General features: G+C 45.7%; 1 protein-coding gene across 1 annotated transcript in view; it reads right to left on the bottom strand.

Moving 5' to 3' along the window:
- CACNA1F (calcium voltage-gated channel subunit alpha1 F) overlaps nt 1–17,107 on the bottom strand; it is a 143,767-nt gene that overhangs the window by 107,037 nt on the left and 19,623 nt on the right. The window contains exons 6-9 of the mRNA XM_075324283.1: nt 12,726–12,878; nt 7,502–7,698; nt 7,269–7,372; nt 3,090–3,250 (exon numbers count right to left, since the gene is read on the bottom strand). Coding sequence (XP_075180398.1) covers nt 3,090–3,250; nt 7,269–7,372; nt 7,502–7,698; nt 12,726–12,878 — 615 coding nt within the window. The remainder of the gene's footprint in view (nt 1–3,089; nt 3,251–7,268; nt 7,373–7,501; nt 7,699–12,725; nt 12,879–17,107) is intronic.

Genomic DNA, 17,107 nt, shown 5'->3' with positions numbered 1-17,107 from the left:
TACTCGTAACTAGTGATGAGCGGGCACTACCATGCTCGGGTGCTCAGTACTGGTAACTAGTGATGAGCAGGCACTACCATGCTCGGGTGCTCTGTACTCGTAACTAGTGATGAGCGGGCACTACCATGCTCGGGTGCTCTGTACTCGTAACTAGTGATGAGCGAGCACTACCATGCTCGGGTGCCCTGTACTGGTAACTAGTGATGAGTGGGCACTACCATGCTCGGGTGCTCTGTACTGATAACTAGTGATGAGTGGGCACTACCATGCTCGGGTGCGCAGTACTAGTAACTAGTGATAAATGGGCACTATCATGCTCAGGTGCTCAGTACTCGTAACTAGTGATGAGCGGGCACTACCATGCTCGGGTGCTCGGTACTCGTAACTAGTGATGAGCGGGCACTACCATGCTCGGGTGCTCAGTACTCAGAACTTGTGAAGAGCGGGCACTACCATGCTCGGGTGCTCAGTACTCGTAACTAGTGATGAGCGGGCACTACCATGCTCAGGTGCTCAGTACTCGTAACTAGTGATGAGCGGGCACTACCATGCTCGGGTGCTCAGTACTTGCAACTAGTGATGAGCGGGCACTACCATGCTCGGGTGCTCAGTACTTGCAACTAGTGATGAGCGGGCACTACCATGCTCGGGTGCTTGGTACTCGTAGCGAGCATTTGGACGCCTGGATGGACATGATATAATGGAATTCAATGGAGAACTTGAGCATTTTTCTGAAATATCTTCTGGAAAAATGCTTGAATTCCCCATTGACTTCCATTATATTCGGGTACTTGAGTCGAGCCCGTCCAGGCGTCCCACTACTCGAGCCCCCGAGTATGGTGGTGCTCGCTCATCACTAGTGGTGACTTCTCTTCACTGGACAGCCTCTTTAAAGGGTAAACAATATTTTGTTATTTACATTAAATTAAAGGGTCTTTTCTTTTGGTGGCCTATGCTTCCAAGCGGCATCAGGATCAGATAAGAAGGGGTCAGGCCCCTCGCACACCCACCAATCAGCTCAGGAGGGATCGTCCATACGAGCCTATCCTTGGTCCTTGTGGTGTTGATGTGTGCCCCAAACTGCACCGGAGAGTGCACGGACCCATTATAACCAGGGTGCAAGTGCACATTACCAATGTGTAAAAAAAATCTGAGAAGGGGAGTCTTAAAGTCCCACGTGTGAAAGAAACAGCAGGGTGCATATGAGAGCACCCCTTCATAAATCTCTATGGGACCCACAGAGATGGCTGTTTCGAAAGTAGCATGGAAGCAAATGGAGGGGTGGTCAGTCCATCGGCCACGTCAGTAATCAGTAGCTGCTGGACGGGAGCCCTGATGGCATCCATAGCCCTTTTTTTGATTAGCTGGGCTGATGTGATGACATCACATGTGCAATGATGACATCACACCAAGCCGGCTAATCAAAAGAAGAGCCATAAGGTAAGAAGAGATTCTCAGGCCTCCTGACCTGACTATAGATTACCAAGATGGCAATTGGACAACATCCTGTGAATCGATTCACACCAACAGATTACCAAGATGGCAGATGGACCGGGTCCTGGGAATTGATTCACATCAACAGATAACCAAGATGGCAGATGGACCGAGTCCGGGGAATCTATTCACACCAACAGATCACCAACGTGGCAGATGGACCGAGTGCTGTGAATCGATTCACACCAACAGATTACCAATGTGGCAGATGGACTGGGTGCTGTGAATCGATTCACACCAACAGATTACCAATGTGGCAGATGGACCGAGTGCTGTGAATCGACTCACACCAACAGATTACCAAGATGGCAGATAGACCGGGTCCGGGGAATCTATTCACACCAACAGATTACCAATGTGGCAGATGGACCGGGTGCTGTGAATCGACTCACACCAACAGATTACCAAGATGGCAAATGGACCGGGTGCTGTGAATCGATTCACACCAACAGATTACCAATGTGGCAGATGGACCGGGTGCTGTGAATCGACTCACACCAACAGATTACCAAGATGGCAAATGGACCGGGTGCTGTGAATCGATTCACACCAACAGATTACCAATGTGGCAGATGGACCGGGTGCTGTGAATCGATTCACACCAACAGATTACCAAGATGGCAAATGGACTGGGTGCTGTGAATCGACTCACACCAACAGATTACCAAGATGGCAAATGGACCGGGTGCTGTGAATCAATTCACACCAACAGATTACCAACGTGGCAGATGGACCAGGTCCTGTGAATCTATTCACACCAACAGATTACCAACGTGGCAGATGGACCAGGTCCTGTGAATCTATTCACACCAACAGATTACCAACGTGGCAGATGGACTGGGTCCTGTGATACTGTTGGTGTGAATCGATTCACAGGACCTGGTCCATCTGCCACATTGGTGATCTGTTGGTGTGAATCAATTCACACCAACAGATGACCAACAGATTACCAACAGATTACCAACAGATGACCAACAGATTACCTACAGATTACCAACATGGCAGATGGACCAGGTCCTGTGAATCGATTCACACCAACAGATTACCAAGATGGCAAATTAACCAGGTCCTGTAAATCGATTCACACGAACAAATTACCAACGTGGCAGATGGACCTTTCCTGTGAATCGATTCACACCAACAGATTACCAACAGATTACTAACGTGGCAGATGGACTGGGTGCTGTGAATCGATTCACACCAACAGATTACCAACAGATTACCAACGTGGCAGATGGACCAGGTCCTGTGAATCGATTCACACCAACAGATTACCAAGATGGCAGATGGACCGGGTCCTATCAATCGATTCACACCAACAGATTACAAAGATGGCAGATGGACTGGGTCCTGTGAATCGATTCACACCACCTCTAGTGGTCACTCACCCTCACTATCACATTCTCGATGGTCCTGGTGATAATAACAGTATTACTGACCCACAGAATAGGCGATAAATATATTTAATATGAAAATCCCTTTAAGGGATCCCTTTAATTGAGACCATTGTTTTGCCGAAACAGAACTTTCTTTGTATTAAGCCTTTCAAAATCCCCATTGAGTGACTATAATGCTGATTTACATCGGATACTCACGGTTGTGTCTTTCTAATCTGTCTTCCCCTTCTGGTTCGATATCTTCTGCCTGTGTGATCCAGTCTAGATATCCTTTAAGATCTTCCTCCATCTGCTGCTTCTCCCTCAGTTTCTGGAAGTCTCCCCTGGCTTTGGCTTTCTCTCTTTCCTTTGAGAATTCTCTGGGATAGAACAGAAATATAGAGAAGTGAGCGCAGAAAAATCCGCATTAACTAATGTTATATAATATGAAGCTTTATACCGCTCCCATTGATATCAGCGGGCTGGCGCTCCGAGTACTCATTCTACTCTATTTGATAAGGAGCAGAATAAGAGCCCCTCCCCCATATTAACCCCCCAAAAAACATGTTTGGGTTTTCCACACCAGACAGCCCCCTTAAGCCGCCAGCAGTTTGCAGTCTGTTACTATATTGAATGTGACAAGAATATAAAGTGTGTAAAATCTCTGCAAAAACAATATCCTAGCTTCACTTTTGCAGAGATTTCCTCCATAGACATTTAAAGATGCCCACACACCTTCATTCCTGTACTGATATTTCCATTCTCAGCCGTTAGTGGAGTTCCAGCACAGCTTCATTCCTGTACTGATATTTCCATTCTCAGCCCTTAGTGGAGTTCCAGCACAGCTTCATTCCTGTACTGATATTTCCATTCTCAGCCCTTAGTGGAGTTCCAGCACAGCTTCATTCCTGTACTGATATTTCCATTCTCAGCCCTTAGTGGAGTTCCAGCACACCTTCATTCCTGTACTGATATTTCCATTCTCAGCCGTTAGTGGAGTTCCAGCACAGCTTCATTCCTGTACTGATATTTCCATTCTCAGCCCTTAGTGGAGTTCCAGCACACCTTCATTCCTGTACTGATATTTCCATTCTCAACCCTTAGTGGAGTTCCAGCACACCTTCATTCCAGGACTGATATCTCCATCCTCAGCCCTTAGTGGAGTTCCAGCACAGCTTCATTCCTGTACTGATATTTCCATTCTCAGCCCTTAGTGGAGTTCCAGCACGGCTTCATTCCTGTACTGATATCTCCATCCTCAGCCCTTAGTGGAGTTCCAGCACAGCTTCTTTCTTGTACTGATATCTACAGCCTCAGAACTTGATATAGTTTCAGCACAGCTTCATTACTGTACTGATATCTCCATCTCCATCTTCAGCCCTTGATAGAGTTGCAGCACAGCTTCATTCCTGTACGGATATCTCCATCCCTAGTCCTTGGTGAGGTTCCAGCACAGCTTCATTCATGTACTGAAATCTCCATCCTCACCCTTTGATAACGTTCCAGCACATCTTCATTACTGTACTGATATCTCCATCTTCAGCCCTTGATAGAGTTCCAGCACATCTTCATTCCTGTACAGATATCTCCATCCCTAGTCCTTGGTGAGGTTCCAGCACAGCTTCATTCCTGTCCTGATATCTCCATCCTCAGCCCTTGGTGGAGTTCCAGCACAGCTTCATTCCTCTACTGATATCTTCATCCTCAATCCTTGGTGGAGTTCCAGCACAGCTTCATTCCTGTCCTGATATCGCCATCATCAGCCCTTGGTGGAGTTCCAGCACAGCTTCATTCCTCTACTGATATCTCAATCCTTGGTGGAGTTCCAGCACAGCTTCATTCCTGTACTGATATCTCCATCCTCAGCCCTTAATAGAGTTCCAGAACAGCTTCATTCCTGTACTTATCTCTTCATCCTCAGCCCTTAATAGTGATCCAGCACAGCTTCATTCCTGTACTGATTTCTTCATCCTTAGTCCTTGGTGGGGTTCCAGCACAGCTTCATTCCTATATTCATATTTCCATCCTCAGCCCTTGATATAGTTCCAGCACAGCTTTATTCCTATACTGATATCTCCATCGTCAATCCTTGGTGTCGTTCCACCACATTTTCTTTCCTGTACTGATATCTCTATCCTTAGCCCTTAGTGAGATTCCAGCACAGCTTCATTCCTGTACTGATATTTTCATCATTAGCCTTGGGTAGAGTTTCTTCTCCGTGGTGTTGACATATGCTGGGTATGTGTAACTTACCACTTCCCTCATGCAGAGTCTCTCCTAGGTCTTCCTCTCTCTATGTACACTGATATACCACCTATGTAGTTCCCACCCTACTCTGCCATTCCCTGTGATCTGCCTTCCCTGAAAATGTGGATGCTTTCTTTCGTCATCACCGTCTTCCTTATGTAATTCACACCCTACTACGCCATTCCCTTGATTTGCCTTCCATGAAAACTTGGATGCTTTCTTCCCTCACCACCATCTTCCTTATGTAATTCACACCCTACTCCGCCATTCTCTGTAATCTGCCTTCCATGAAAACTTGGATGCTTTCTTCCCTCACCATCATCTTCCTTATGTAATTCACACCCTACTTTTCCATTCCCTATGATCTGCCTTCCCTCAAAACTTGGATGCTTTCTTCCCTCACTATCGTCTTTCTTATGTAATTCACACCCTTCTCCGCCATTCCTTGTGATCTACCTTCTCTGAAAACTTGGATGCTTTCTTTCCTCCCCACCGTCTTCCTTATGTAATTTACACCGTACTCTACCATTCCCTGTGATCTACCTTCTCTGAAAACTTGGATGCTTTCTTCCCTCATCACCGTCTTCCTTATGTTTTTCACACCCTACTCTACCATTCCCTGTGATCTGCCTTCCATGAAAACTTGGATGCTTTCTTCCCTTACCACCATATTCCTTATGTAATTCATACCCTACTCCGCCTGTGATTGGCCTTCCATGAAAACCTGGATGCTTTCTTTCCTTACCACCATCTTCTTTATGCAATTCACACCCTACTCTGCCATTCCCTGTTATCAGTCTTCCCTAAAAACTTGAATGCTTTCTTCCCTCGCCTCCGTCTTTCTTATGAAATTCACTCTCTACTCCGCCATTCCCTGTGATCTGCCTTCCCTGAAAACTTGGATGCTTTCTTTCCTCATTACCGTCTTCCTTATGTAATTCACACGCTACTCCGCCATTCTCTGTAATCTGCCTTCCATGAAAACTTAGATGCTTTCTTCCCTCACCACCATCTTCTTTATGTAATTCACACCCTACTCCACCATTCCATGTGATCTACCTTCTCTGAAAACTTGGATGCTTTCTTCCCTCACCACCGTCTTCCTTATGTTTTTCACACCCTACTCTACCATTCCCTGTGATCTGCCTTCCATGAAAACTTGGATGCTTTCTTCCCTTACCACCATATTCCTTATGTAATTCATACCCTACTCCGCCTGTGATTGGCCTTCCATGAAAACCTGGATGCTTTCTTTCCTTACCACCATCTTCTTTATGCAATTCACACCCTACTCTGCCATTCCCTGTTATCAGTCTTCCCTAAAAACTTGAATGCTTTCTTCCCTCGCCTCCGTCTTTCTTATGAAATTCACTCTCTACTCCGCCATTCCCTGTGATCTGCCTTCCCTGAAAACTTGGATGCTTTCTTTCCTCATCACCGTCTTCCTTATGTAATTCACACGCTACTCCGCCATTCTCTGTAATCTGCCTTCCATGAAAACTTAGATGCTTTCTTCCCTCACCACCATCTTCTTTATGTAATTCACACCCTACTCCACCATTCCATGTGATCTACCTTCTCTGAAAACTTGGATGCTTTCTTCCCTCATCACCGTCTTCCTTATGTAACTGACACCCTACTCCGCCATTCCTTCTATGAAAACTTAGATGCTTTCTTCCCTCACCACCATCTTCCTTATGTAATTCACACCCTACTCCACCATTCCCTGTGATCTGCCTTCCCTGAAAACTTGGATGCTTTCTTCCCTCACCACCATCTTCCTTATGTTATTCACACACTACTCCGCCATTCCCTGTGATCTGCCTTCCCTGAAAACTTGAATGCTTTCTTCCCTCACCACCATCTTCTTTATGTAATTCACACCCTACTCTGCCATTCCCTGTGATCTACCTTCTCTGAAAACATAGATGCTTTCTTTCCTCCCCACCGTCTTCCTTATGCAATTCACATCCTACTCCGCCATTCCCTGTGATCTGCCTTCCATGAAACCTTGGATGCTTTCTTCCCTCGCCACCTTCTCTAAAAAATTACCATCTGATGGAATTTAAGCCTAAAATTGAATACCTTTTAATGAGTATAAGCTTCATTAAAAAAATATGCCCTCAGGACTTGTCAGTAGAATTAACTTACCCACTCAACACACCCAAGACAAGGTTTAAGACGAAGAATGATCCGAAAATAACCAAGCTGACGAAGTATACCCAGGGAAGCTCGTGTCCCATGGCGTCCTGCATCTGAAGACATAGGTAGAGATAGGAACATTGGAGAAAGTGAGACACATTCGTTCCTTGAGAAGTTATGAACAAAGACGAGGAACCACAGAGGGGATTGGGTTTGGGGGCCTTGTAAGTGATATTGCTCACCCAGTAAAGAACATCTGTCCATCCTTCCATAGTGATGCACTGGAAAACAGTCAGCATGGCAAAAAAGAAATTATCGAAATTTGTGATGCCCCCGTTGGGACCTTCCCATTTCCCCCGACACTCTGTGTTGTTCAAGTGACATTCTCTTCCATGACCGGAAAAAGCACAAGGGGCAGGTTCCTCCTCTGAGACGAGGTCTAAAAGACAAAAATAAAAGGGATGATCCATTTTTAGGGGCTTTTATTTCTTTAGTGAATGTAATTGGGGCTAAAAATAATTTTTGCAATTGGATTTCATTAAAAATTTTGCACTGTGTGCCTTCTATAGTCTATTTCTGCTGAGTGAGCTAACTGAGAGTCTGTCAGCGAGCTCATTCTGACGGTCAGATGGGGAGTTTCTAATGCTTTTATCTGTCTTTTTCTGAGCTCCTCTCAGCTGATTTATGACCAAAGACCACATCAAAGTTGAATGTGAAGAGTCTGCAAAAGCCTTTTAGTGAAACACAATTTAAAAACTGTTTTTTTTAGCCCCAAATCCATGCATTTAGGTAAAAAAGAAATTGTCCACTTTTAGGAAGCAATTAATGGTGCAGATACAGACTTTTACCTATTGATGGCGCTATTGTAACACACATGGATGCCAGATAAAGCCTGTGAGTGAGACGCAAAAGGAAACCTTCCAAGATGCCTACATAATATAAGAAAAAAAAGCCTGTTGCAGTTCTTCTTGGGATCTTGACACTATCAAGTCAAAAGGTTGAAAAAAACACCTGGAGCGAAAAAAAACCACTTAAAAAAACACTTCAGAACTGAAAATCTCGAAAAGGAAACTTATCGAGTCCTGATTCCTGTTGAAAACCCACGTCAGATTTTTCAGCCTCAAAAAAACCTGTTTGAATTTTACCCTTAGGGTAAGTTTTTCAAAGTGTTTTTGGAGTAGAAACTCTCCAAATTCTCCAAAACTCAAAACTGTTGAGTTTCCACTCAGTGCCTATGGGGTCACTAACATTTTTGAGGAGTTTTTGGAGCAGAAATTGAGCAGAATCTTACTTAAAATCTCAAAAATGTTCAAATTCCGCTCAGTGCCTATGTGCTTATTAAGATTTTTTAGGAGGTTTTGGAGCAGAAACTGATCAGAATCCTCCCCAAATCTCCTAACTTCCCAAAAATGTTCAGTTTCCACTCAGTGCCTATGTGCTTATTAAGATTTTTTTTAGGTGTTTTTGGATGAGAAACTGAGCAGAATCCTCCTCCAAATCTCAAAAGATCTCAAAAATGTTCAGTTTCCGCTCAGTGCTTACTAAGATTTCTTAGGGGTTTTTGGTGCAGAAACTGAGGAAAATCCTCCTGCAAATCTCAAAACTCCTCAAAAATGTTAATTTTCCGCTCAGTGCCAATGTGCTTAGCTTACTAAGATTTTTTAGGAGTTTTGACGCAGAAACTGAGCAAAATCCTTCTCCAAATCTCAAAACTCCTCAAAAATGTTTAGTTTCCACTCAGTGCCTATGTGTGCATTAAGATTTTTGAGGAGTTTTTGGAGCAGAAACTGAGCAGAATCTTCCCCACATCTCAAAAATGTTCAGTTTCCACTCAGTGCCTATCTGCTCATTACATTTTTTGAGGAGTTTTTGGAGCAGAAGTGATTATGACTACCTAGTACAGGGTTTCCATGTGCTCCTCCAAATCTCCGGACTCCATGTCCTCCCCCAAATTTAAAAACTCCTCAAAAACGTTCAGTTTTCGCTCAGTGCTTATGTGGTCAGTAACATTTTTGAGGAGTTTTTGTAGGTGAAATTGAGCAAAATCTCAAAACTCCTCAAACATTTTCAGTTTTCGCTCACGTTTTCGGAGCAGAAGTGCTTATGATTTCCCAGTGCAGGGTCTCCATATGCCAGGTCCGGACTCCATGTCCTCCTCCTAATCTCCAGACTCCATGTGTCAAGTCCGGACTCCATGTCCTCCTCCTAATCTCCAGACTCCATGTGTCAAGTCCGGACTCCATGTCCTCCTCCTAATCTCCAGACTCCATGTGTCAAGTCCGGACTCCATGTCCTCCTCCTAATCTCCAGACTCCATGTGTCAAGTCCGGACTCCATGTCCTGCTCCAAATCTAAAAACTCCTAAAAAAAAGTCCAGTTTCTGTGTGCCTATGTGCTTACTAAGCTTTTTGAGGCGTTTTTTTGAAGCAGAAACTGAGCAGAATCCACCTCTAAATCTCAAAACTCCTTAAAAACTCTGTGTTTTTGATGTTTTTTTCTCCGAAAACACTACAAAAAGTCTCCGTGTGAACATAGCCTGGGTTTTTCCCATGGGTCAGGGGATAACTTACTGATCGCTGAAGGTCTGTCATGGGACAATTGTCCTGAATGGAGCAGAAGTGTGCACGATCCATCCCTGCCTGAAATAGCCGAGCGCAGGGCTATGCTGGGGATGGTCGCTCTTACTCGGCTGTTTTACAACTCTGGTTACTTTTCTCAGATCATAATAATACGACCTAATTAGGATTTCGGAAGGAGGAGACCTGCGTTTATTATTAAAAGGGATCTACGACTACCATCATCCTCTTGTGTTAAGACAGTATCATTCATAATGGCTGGAAAGCCGTAATCCGCAGTGAGTGCCCCTCAGTCGTGTCCGTCACTGCATACGAGGACTGAAGCGTCCCGCCGAGGCCGATAGCTCAGAGTCTGCAGTAATGAGATCTCTCGCCGGCCTTGGCCTTGTTCGCCTTCTGTGGTGAGAAACATATGGTGATCACAGGCCGCTCCACAGCTTAAGTCAGATGAAAACATTCCTTCGGTTTTCTGTGAACTCGGATACACTAATCTTTACAGAGCGGCCGCCCTGAGACATGACTAAATGAGATCCTACATCTGCCCCGGCCTCAGTTAATTGCATTGATTTAGCAGGAGAAGAACCTTCTCTTATACAAGACATCTTGCAAGGATCTGCCAGTCAGCACACAGTAAGACGTCATGTATGGTATGTATGTGGTGGTCGTGAGCATGGAGTACGGGCTTGGCTCATGGAGACCCTGCACTAGCCCTGCACAGGGAGTCATAGCCATTCTGTGTGCCGCCATATACATGGCATAGTATTACGGTGATATTTACCCATCTCAGGCAGACTACGCCTTCATATTCACAGGACCTTCCTCCTAGTGACTAGGCCTCACCCTATGTCAGTCACATAAGGCTCCCAAGATGTCAACATCTGAGTGCCTGCTTAGAAGGTTTGCATTGCCCAGTTCTGGCTGCTTTGGAGTACCAACATGTATGCCAGGTCAGGGAGCTGGTAATCTTTTTTTCTTAACTCTAGAAGTTATCAGTACTAATCAGCTGGGAAGTTTTCAGGATCTTACGGGCGGCATGGTGGCTCAGTGGTTAGCACTCTAGTTACATAGTTACTTAGGTTGAAAAAAGACCTAGGTCCATGACATTTTGTCACTAAAGGGTTCTTTACACGCTGCGATATGAGTACAGATATCGCTAGCGAGCGTACCCGCCCCTTCGGTTGTGCGTCACGGTCAAATTGCTGTCCGTGGCGCACAACATCACTAACACCCGTCACACAGACTTACCTTCCCTGCGACGTCGCTGTGGCCGGCGAACCGCCTCCTTTCTAAGGGGGCGGTTCGTGCGGCGTCACAGCGACATCACACGGCAGCCGTCCAATAGTAGAGGAGGGGAGGAGATGAGCGGCCGTAACATGCCGCCCACCTTCTTCCTTCCTCATTGCCGGTGGCCGCAGGTAAGGTGAGGTTCCTCGTTCCTGCGGTGTCACACATAGCGATGTATGCTGCCTCAGGAACGACGAACTACATCGTTACTGCTGCAGCAGCAACGATGTTTGGAAAAGGAGCGACGTGTCAACGAGCAACAATTTTTCACGTTTTTGCGCTCGTTGATCATCGCTCCTTGGTGTCACACACTGCGATGTCGCTAACAGCGCCGGATGTGCGTCACTAACAACGTGACCCCGACGATATATCGTTAGCGATGTTGCAGCGTATAAAGCACTCTTAAAGGCCGCTTTACACGCAGCAACATCGCTAAAGAGATGTCGTTGGGGGTCACAGAATTCGTGACGCACATCCGGCCTCGTTAGCGATGTCGTTGCGTGTGACACCTACGAGCAATCGAAAAAGGTCGCAAAATCGTTAACCGTTGACACGCTCCTCCATTCCCAAATATCGTTGCTGTAGCAGGACGCAGGTTGTTTGTCGTTCCTGCGGCAGCATACATCGCTATGTGTGACACTGCAGGAACGAGGAACCTCACCTTACCTGCCGCCGGCCACAATGAGAAAGGAAGGAGGTGGGTGGGATGTTCGGCCCGCTCATCTCCGCCCCTCCGCTTCTATTGGGCGGCCGCTTACTGACGTCGCTGTGACGCCGATCAAACCGCCCCCTTATAAAGGAGGTGGTTCGCCGGTCACAGCGAAGTCGCTAGGCAGGTAAGTAGTGTGACGGGTCCGAGCGATATTGTGCGCCACGGGCAGCGATTTTCCCATGACGCACAACCGACGGGGGCGGGTACGCATGCTAGCGATCTCGCTAGCGAGATAGCAGCATGTAAAGTGGCCTTAAGGATAGGCCATCAATGTAAAAGTAGTGGACAACCCCTTTAAGGGAACCTTTCAGAGTCCCCAGAGCCATATTCAGTGCACAACGCTCTGCACAGAAGCTATGATGGGTGACCGTGAAGAAGATGTCAATCACGCCGAGTTGGTGTGATTGCAGCACCTAGAGTCAGGACTAGTCCAGGGGGATAGACGCCTCAATGGACTAGTCCTGGGCTAATTAGCATATCATTAATAAAAGTGTTTTTGGGCTATGATTCACAGATCGACCGCTGGTCTCCTGGCCCAGATTGGACAAGTTGGGATCAGGGGACCTTCAGCCAGTCCATCAATCATAGTCTGTACTCAGACTGTGACGTGCGGATGTAGAAGCGCGGCCATAGTCAGAGCACAGAGCTGCAGATATAGATATATATATATATATATATATATATATATATATATCCCATGAGCGCTCATTTATAGGAATGTGCGCTGTATCATACCGCATTATGTCTCCTGCAGTTTCAGCTTCCAGAGCCGCTCGCTCCACATTATGAGTATGGAAAAAAGACATAAAACAATTCGATCCACATAAGTCATAAAAAAAAAAATTAAAAGTGATTGCATAATAGAAAAATCAATTCTCTATCAGCATAAAATACCTGATCCGAGATAGAAGCAGGTCTTGTGCATCCGTCCTATGAAAAGCTCCAGTCCAATGATGGCGTAGATGATGATGACGAATAACACCAGCAATGCAATGTGCAGCAGCGGCACCATCGCCTTCATTATAGAGTTTAGTACAATGTGCAAACCTGCAAGAAAAATAAACAGCATGAAAGGTGTAGATCGCGGCAAAAGTAACATTACGAGAAATCGATGCAACATAACGGGAGCGGAGCGAGCTGCAGGAGTGGAGAGAAGGGCGAAAAGGGATTTCGGAGGTCGATATGGCATTTTTTTGAGAAAGCCATGTTCTATCCAAGCCACCTCCCCAGCCAAAACCTTTGACATGTCATAGAGATACGTCAGACGTTTTGATCATTGACTGCCAGGGTACTAAGACCCCCAGCGATCACTAAAGTGAAAGAGCCGGGGCGTCAGCAGAGTGCTGCTGTCCTTCGAGTCTATTCAGTCACAGAAGAGAGCACCAGAGTGCTAAATATTAGCGCTCAGTTGGGATCTCTTCAGTGATTAAAAAGCTTTGACTTTCACATGTGTGTCTTGGGTGTCAGACAGTCATGTGGTTTCGGGCCATAGAAGGTCACAGCGCCTGGCTGCACAGAGTACTCCCTGACTTTCCACTGTTACAGAATACTCCCTGACTTTCCACTGTTACAGAATACTCCCTGACTTTCCACTGTTACTGCTCTCTTTATAGGTAGCTTTCCTGCTGGATTCATCTCTCCCCCATTTGGACCCAGCTGTTGATTATCAGTATTCCCTTGGTGTTTAATCTTAAATACCCATTCTTTCCTTTAGACTGGTGCTGGTGATATTTTCAGTTCCTTCAAGCCGAGGTTGCAAGCAGGTGGCTTGTATTCCTCTGTGGTATCATTGGCAATGATTCATTGCTGAAAACTTTGCTGCACTTCTATCTGATTCATCTATGGATAATTAGTTCATGCTTCTTTCCCCATGGGTCCTCCTTGTGTCTTTTATAGTTGTTTAGTGGGGTTGATGAAGAGCTCATCTCAACCATTCCCTATTTAGGGCCCAGCACTAGGGATACCTAGGGTCAGGTATCCTGCTCGGCACATAGGTGCGGAACCTATCTAGGGTGGTGAGGGAAGCCAAGGACCAGCAGTAGGGCTACCTAGGGTCAGGTATCCTGCTCGGCACATAGGTGTGGAACCTATCTAGGGTGGTGAGGGACCCCAGGGACCAGCACTAGGAATACTTAGGGACAGGTATCCGGCTCAGGGCATAGGTGTGGAACCTATCTAGGGTGATGAGGGACCTCAGGGACCAGCACTAGGGATACCTAGGGTCAGGTATCCTGCTCGGCGCATAGGTGCGAAACCTATCTAGGGTGGTGAGGGAAGCCAGGGCCCAGCACTAGGGATACCTAGGGTCAGGTATCCTGCTCGGCGTATAGGTGCGGAACCTATCTGGGGTGGTGAGGGACCCCAAGGCCCAGCACTAGGGATATCTAGGGTCAGGTATCCGACTCGGCGCATAGGTGCAGAACCTATCTAGGGTGGTGAGGAACCCCAGGGACCAGCAGTAGCTTCGGACAGGGGGGTCACCATCTTCCTTCACCCTAGACTCAGGGCTTTCCTTCTCTTCCCGAGCACTTGGTACTTCCCCGTACCTAGCGTGACACTGATATTTTAAAGTTTTCTATAAGTCCAATAACACCTTAAGGGTTCATACACACGGCTGTAATAAGGCTTTATTTTATACAGAGATGTAATACGGAAACCATAGAGGTATACAGGAGTTCTTCATTGATTTCATATGGAGACATGCAGAGTTTTTTTCTCTTAAAGTAGGAATTCATAAGAAAAAAAATCATGGCATGTTTCTTAGAATTCCATATGTACAGAGATAACCTCCTATAAATGCCCTGGCTCCATATAGCTAATGTTTTGGAGACCAATACTACTGTATAGGACATGTGCTTGTAGCCTTAGGCCAAAGGCACTTTTTTATTTCCTTACATAGAAGAAAAACAAAACAGTAAATTACAAAAAGATACCCAAAAATAAGACCTACCCCAAAAATAAGCCCTAGTAGGATTTTTGGGGATTTTTTTGCGCATGCTTAAAATATAAGCCCTACTCCAAAAATAAGCCCTTGTTGCGGTTCCATAAGGAAATGTGCAAACAGCTAAAAAAGTTAAAGAAAAAAGCAGGACTCACAATCAAAGAAAGCAGACATCTCCAAAACAAAGCAGACACGCCCTCGAAAAAAAAAATACACTCCCCAGAGCCCAAACAATTGCAATAGGCAAATGTCGTTGGTGGATGGGTTCTCACACAGAGATCTGTGTCGCTGCCAGGTCGCTCGCCGTTCCAGCTGCATTGCGCTGCAGCTCTCACAAACAGATTGGGTACCAGTGTCACTCCGCGCGAGTAATACTGCTTCCAGGCACCAGGGGGAGCCAATCACTGTAGAACACAGGGGACCTGACAATGATGCAGATCTGTATGTGAGAGCTCATTCACTTGCCAATTCTAAGGCTGAGGCCACACGGGGATGGCCCCCGAAGAAGATCTACCTCGAAACGTACGTCGGGCGAGGGAAGGGACCCGGTGACCGAGCATTGCTTCATATACTCATGGGTAAGTCTGGTGCACTGTGCGGTTGAGATCTGTTGCTGCATATACAGACTGACTGGCGTGTATTGTGTACTTGAGCGCCACCCAGTGTCTGTTTAGTATATCAGCCGCAATTTTTGCTTCACTGCTTTATATATTGGATTTAGTGCACCAGATAATAGTCTGATATAACATATATCCTCCTTACCCCATTATCTGGTTTGGGCCTGTGCATGCCCTGTCTCCGGCTCCCTCCCTATTTTGGGCTTTTTTATGTGTCCACACTTTCTATCTGTCATCCAATCTTTGGTTATGTATTGAACTACGGTTATTGATGTGCATTCAGTATATTCGATATAATGAATGGTTTTTTAGAAAATTTTTGTGATTAATAAAATTTACTAAATTATTAAATAACTTGAGCATGAGCTTTTATTTATACTGTTGCAAATATACAGGGGTCATAAACTCCCAATCTTTTTCTTTGTGATGGTTGATGTGGTTTATGGGAGTGACCCAATGATGTAATAATGAGGTCCGTTTTTCTCTTTTTTCTTGTAAATGATGCAGATCTGTATGTGAGAGCTCATTCACTTGCCAATTCTAAGGCTGAGGCCACACGGGGATTTGTGCGAGTCCTCGCATGACACTCGTCTCATGCTTGCAGCACAGCGTGAGCCGAGTGTTATGCGACTGTGGTCCGATCAGACCACAGCTGCAGAGGGGCTAGCGCGACGGAAGGGCGGGATTTATCTCCCTATCTCCTCCATTGCCAGCTGATGCGAGAATCGCACTGCACTTGCGTTATACCGTTGTAATGTGAGTGTAATGTGATGTTTCTCTCGCCCCATAGACTTGAATGGGTGCGAGTGGAACAGGATCGCATTACACCCGCAGAATGCTGCAATTGTTTTCTCGGTCCGATTAAGGCTGAGAAAAAAAACGCTCATGGGAGCTGCCCCATAGAGTAACATAGGTCTGAGTGGAATGCGATTTTTTTATCACATTCCACTCGCTCCATATTACTCGCTGTGTGTGCTGATCCTAATTGTTGTGAATGCATTTGAATTAGATTCCAGTTTGTGGCTCCCTCTTGTGGTCAGTGCTGGTAGTGCAGTTGACTTGCTAAATGGGAACCAGACAGCTGAGGAGGACTGGCAATCAGGCCATTTGGATTGGGCCTATATAACTGAGTAGTTTCCTCCTTTTCCTTGCCGGTGCTCAATGTATCTCCTGTGTGCTAAGGACATTCTGAAGCCAGCCCTTTTCTCTGTGTCTACCAGAACTCCTCTCAGATAAGTTGGTCTTTGTACCTCTGCTTATGGTTTTCACTTTCTTGTTATTTTGCCTGTGTGGAGTTCTTGGTGGAGTTCTTTTATTCCCTGCTGGGAGTATCTTTGTACCTTGCTCCATGTTCTGCTATGTATTGTGTTTTGTCATGCTTGGTACAAAATTCAGTCCCTTCTCTATATCAGTGTTTTTCTTGGATCCCAGTAACACCAGAGTACTGATATAGCAGGGGAGAGCCTGTGTAGGCTCAGTATTTTTCTACATCAGGCGTGCTGGTATTTATTAGGGTTTTTACGGCTGCAGTCAGTGCTCTTTCCTATCCTTTCCTATGCAGATAGTTAGGGCCTCATATTTGCTGAATCTGTTCTCTATCTACGTTTTGTTTTTTCCTATATCATCGTAGTCTTTACATGTGGGGGGCTATCTATATCTTTGGGAACTGCTCTGAGGCAGATTAGCTTTTCTATATTTCTCTCTGTAAGAATATTTAG

The sequence above is a fragment of the Anomaloglossus baeobatrachus genome, chromosome 9, assembly GCF_048569485.1.
Source record: "Anomaloglossus baeobatrachus isolate aAnoBae1 chromosome 9, aAnoBae1.hap1, whole genome shotgun sequence".
Classification (NCBI taxonomy): Eukaryota; Metazoa; Chordata; class Amphibia; order Anura; family Aromobatidae; genus Anomaloglossus; species Anomaloglossus baeobatrachus.
Note: the sequence above shows the minus strand (reverse complement) of the source record. Positions and strands in the feature narration are given on the sequence as shown.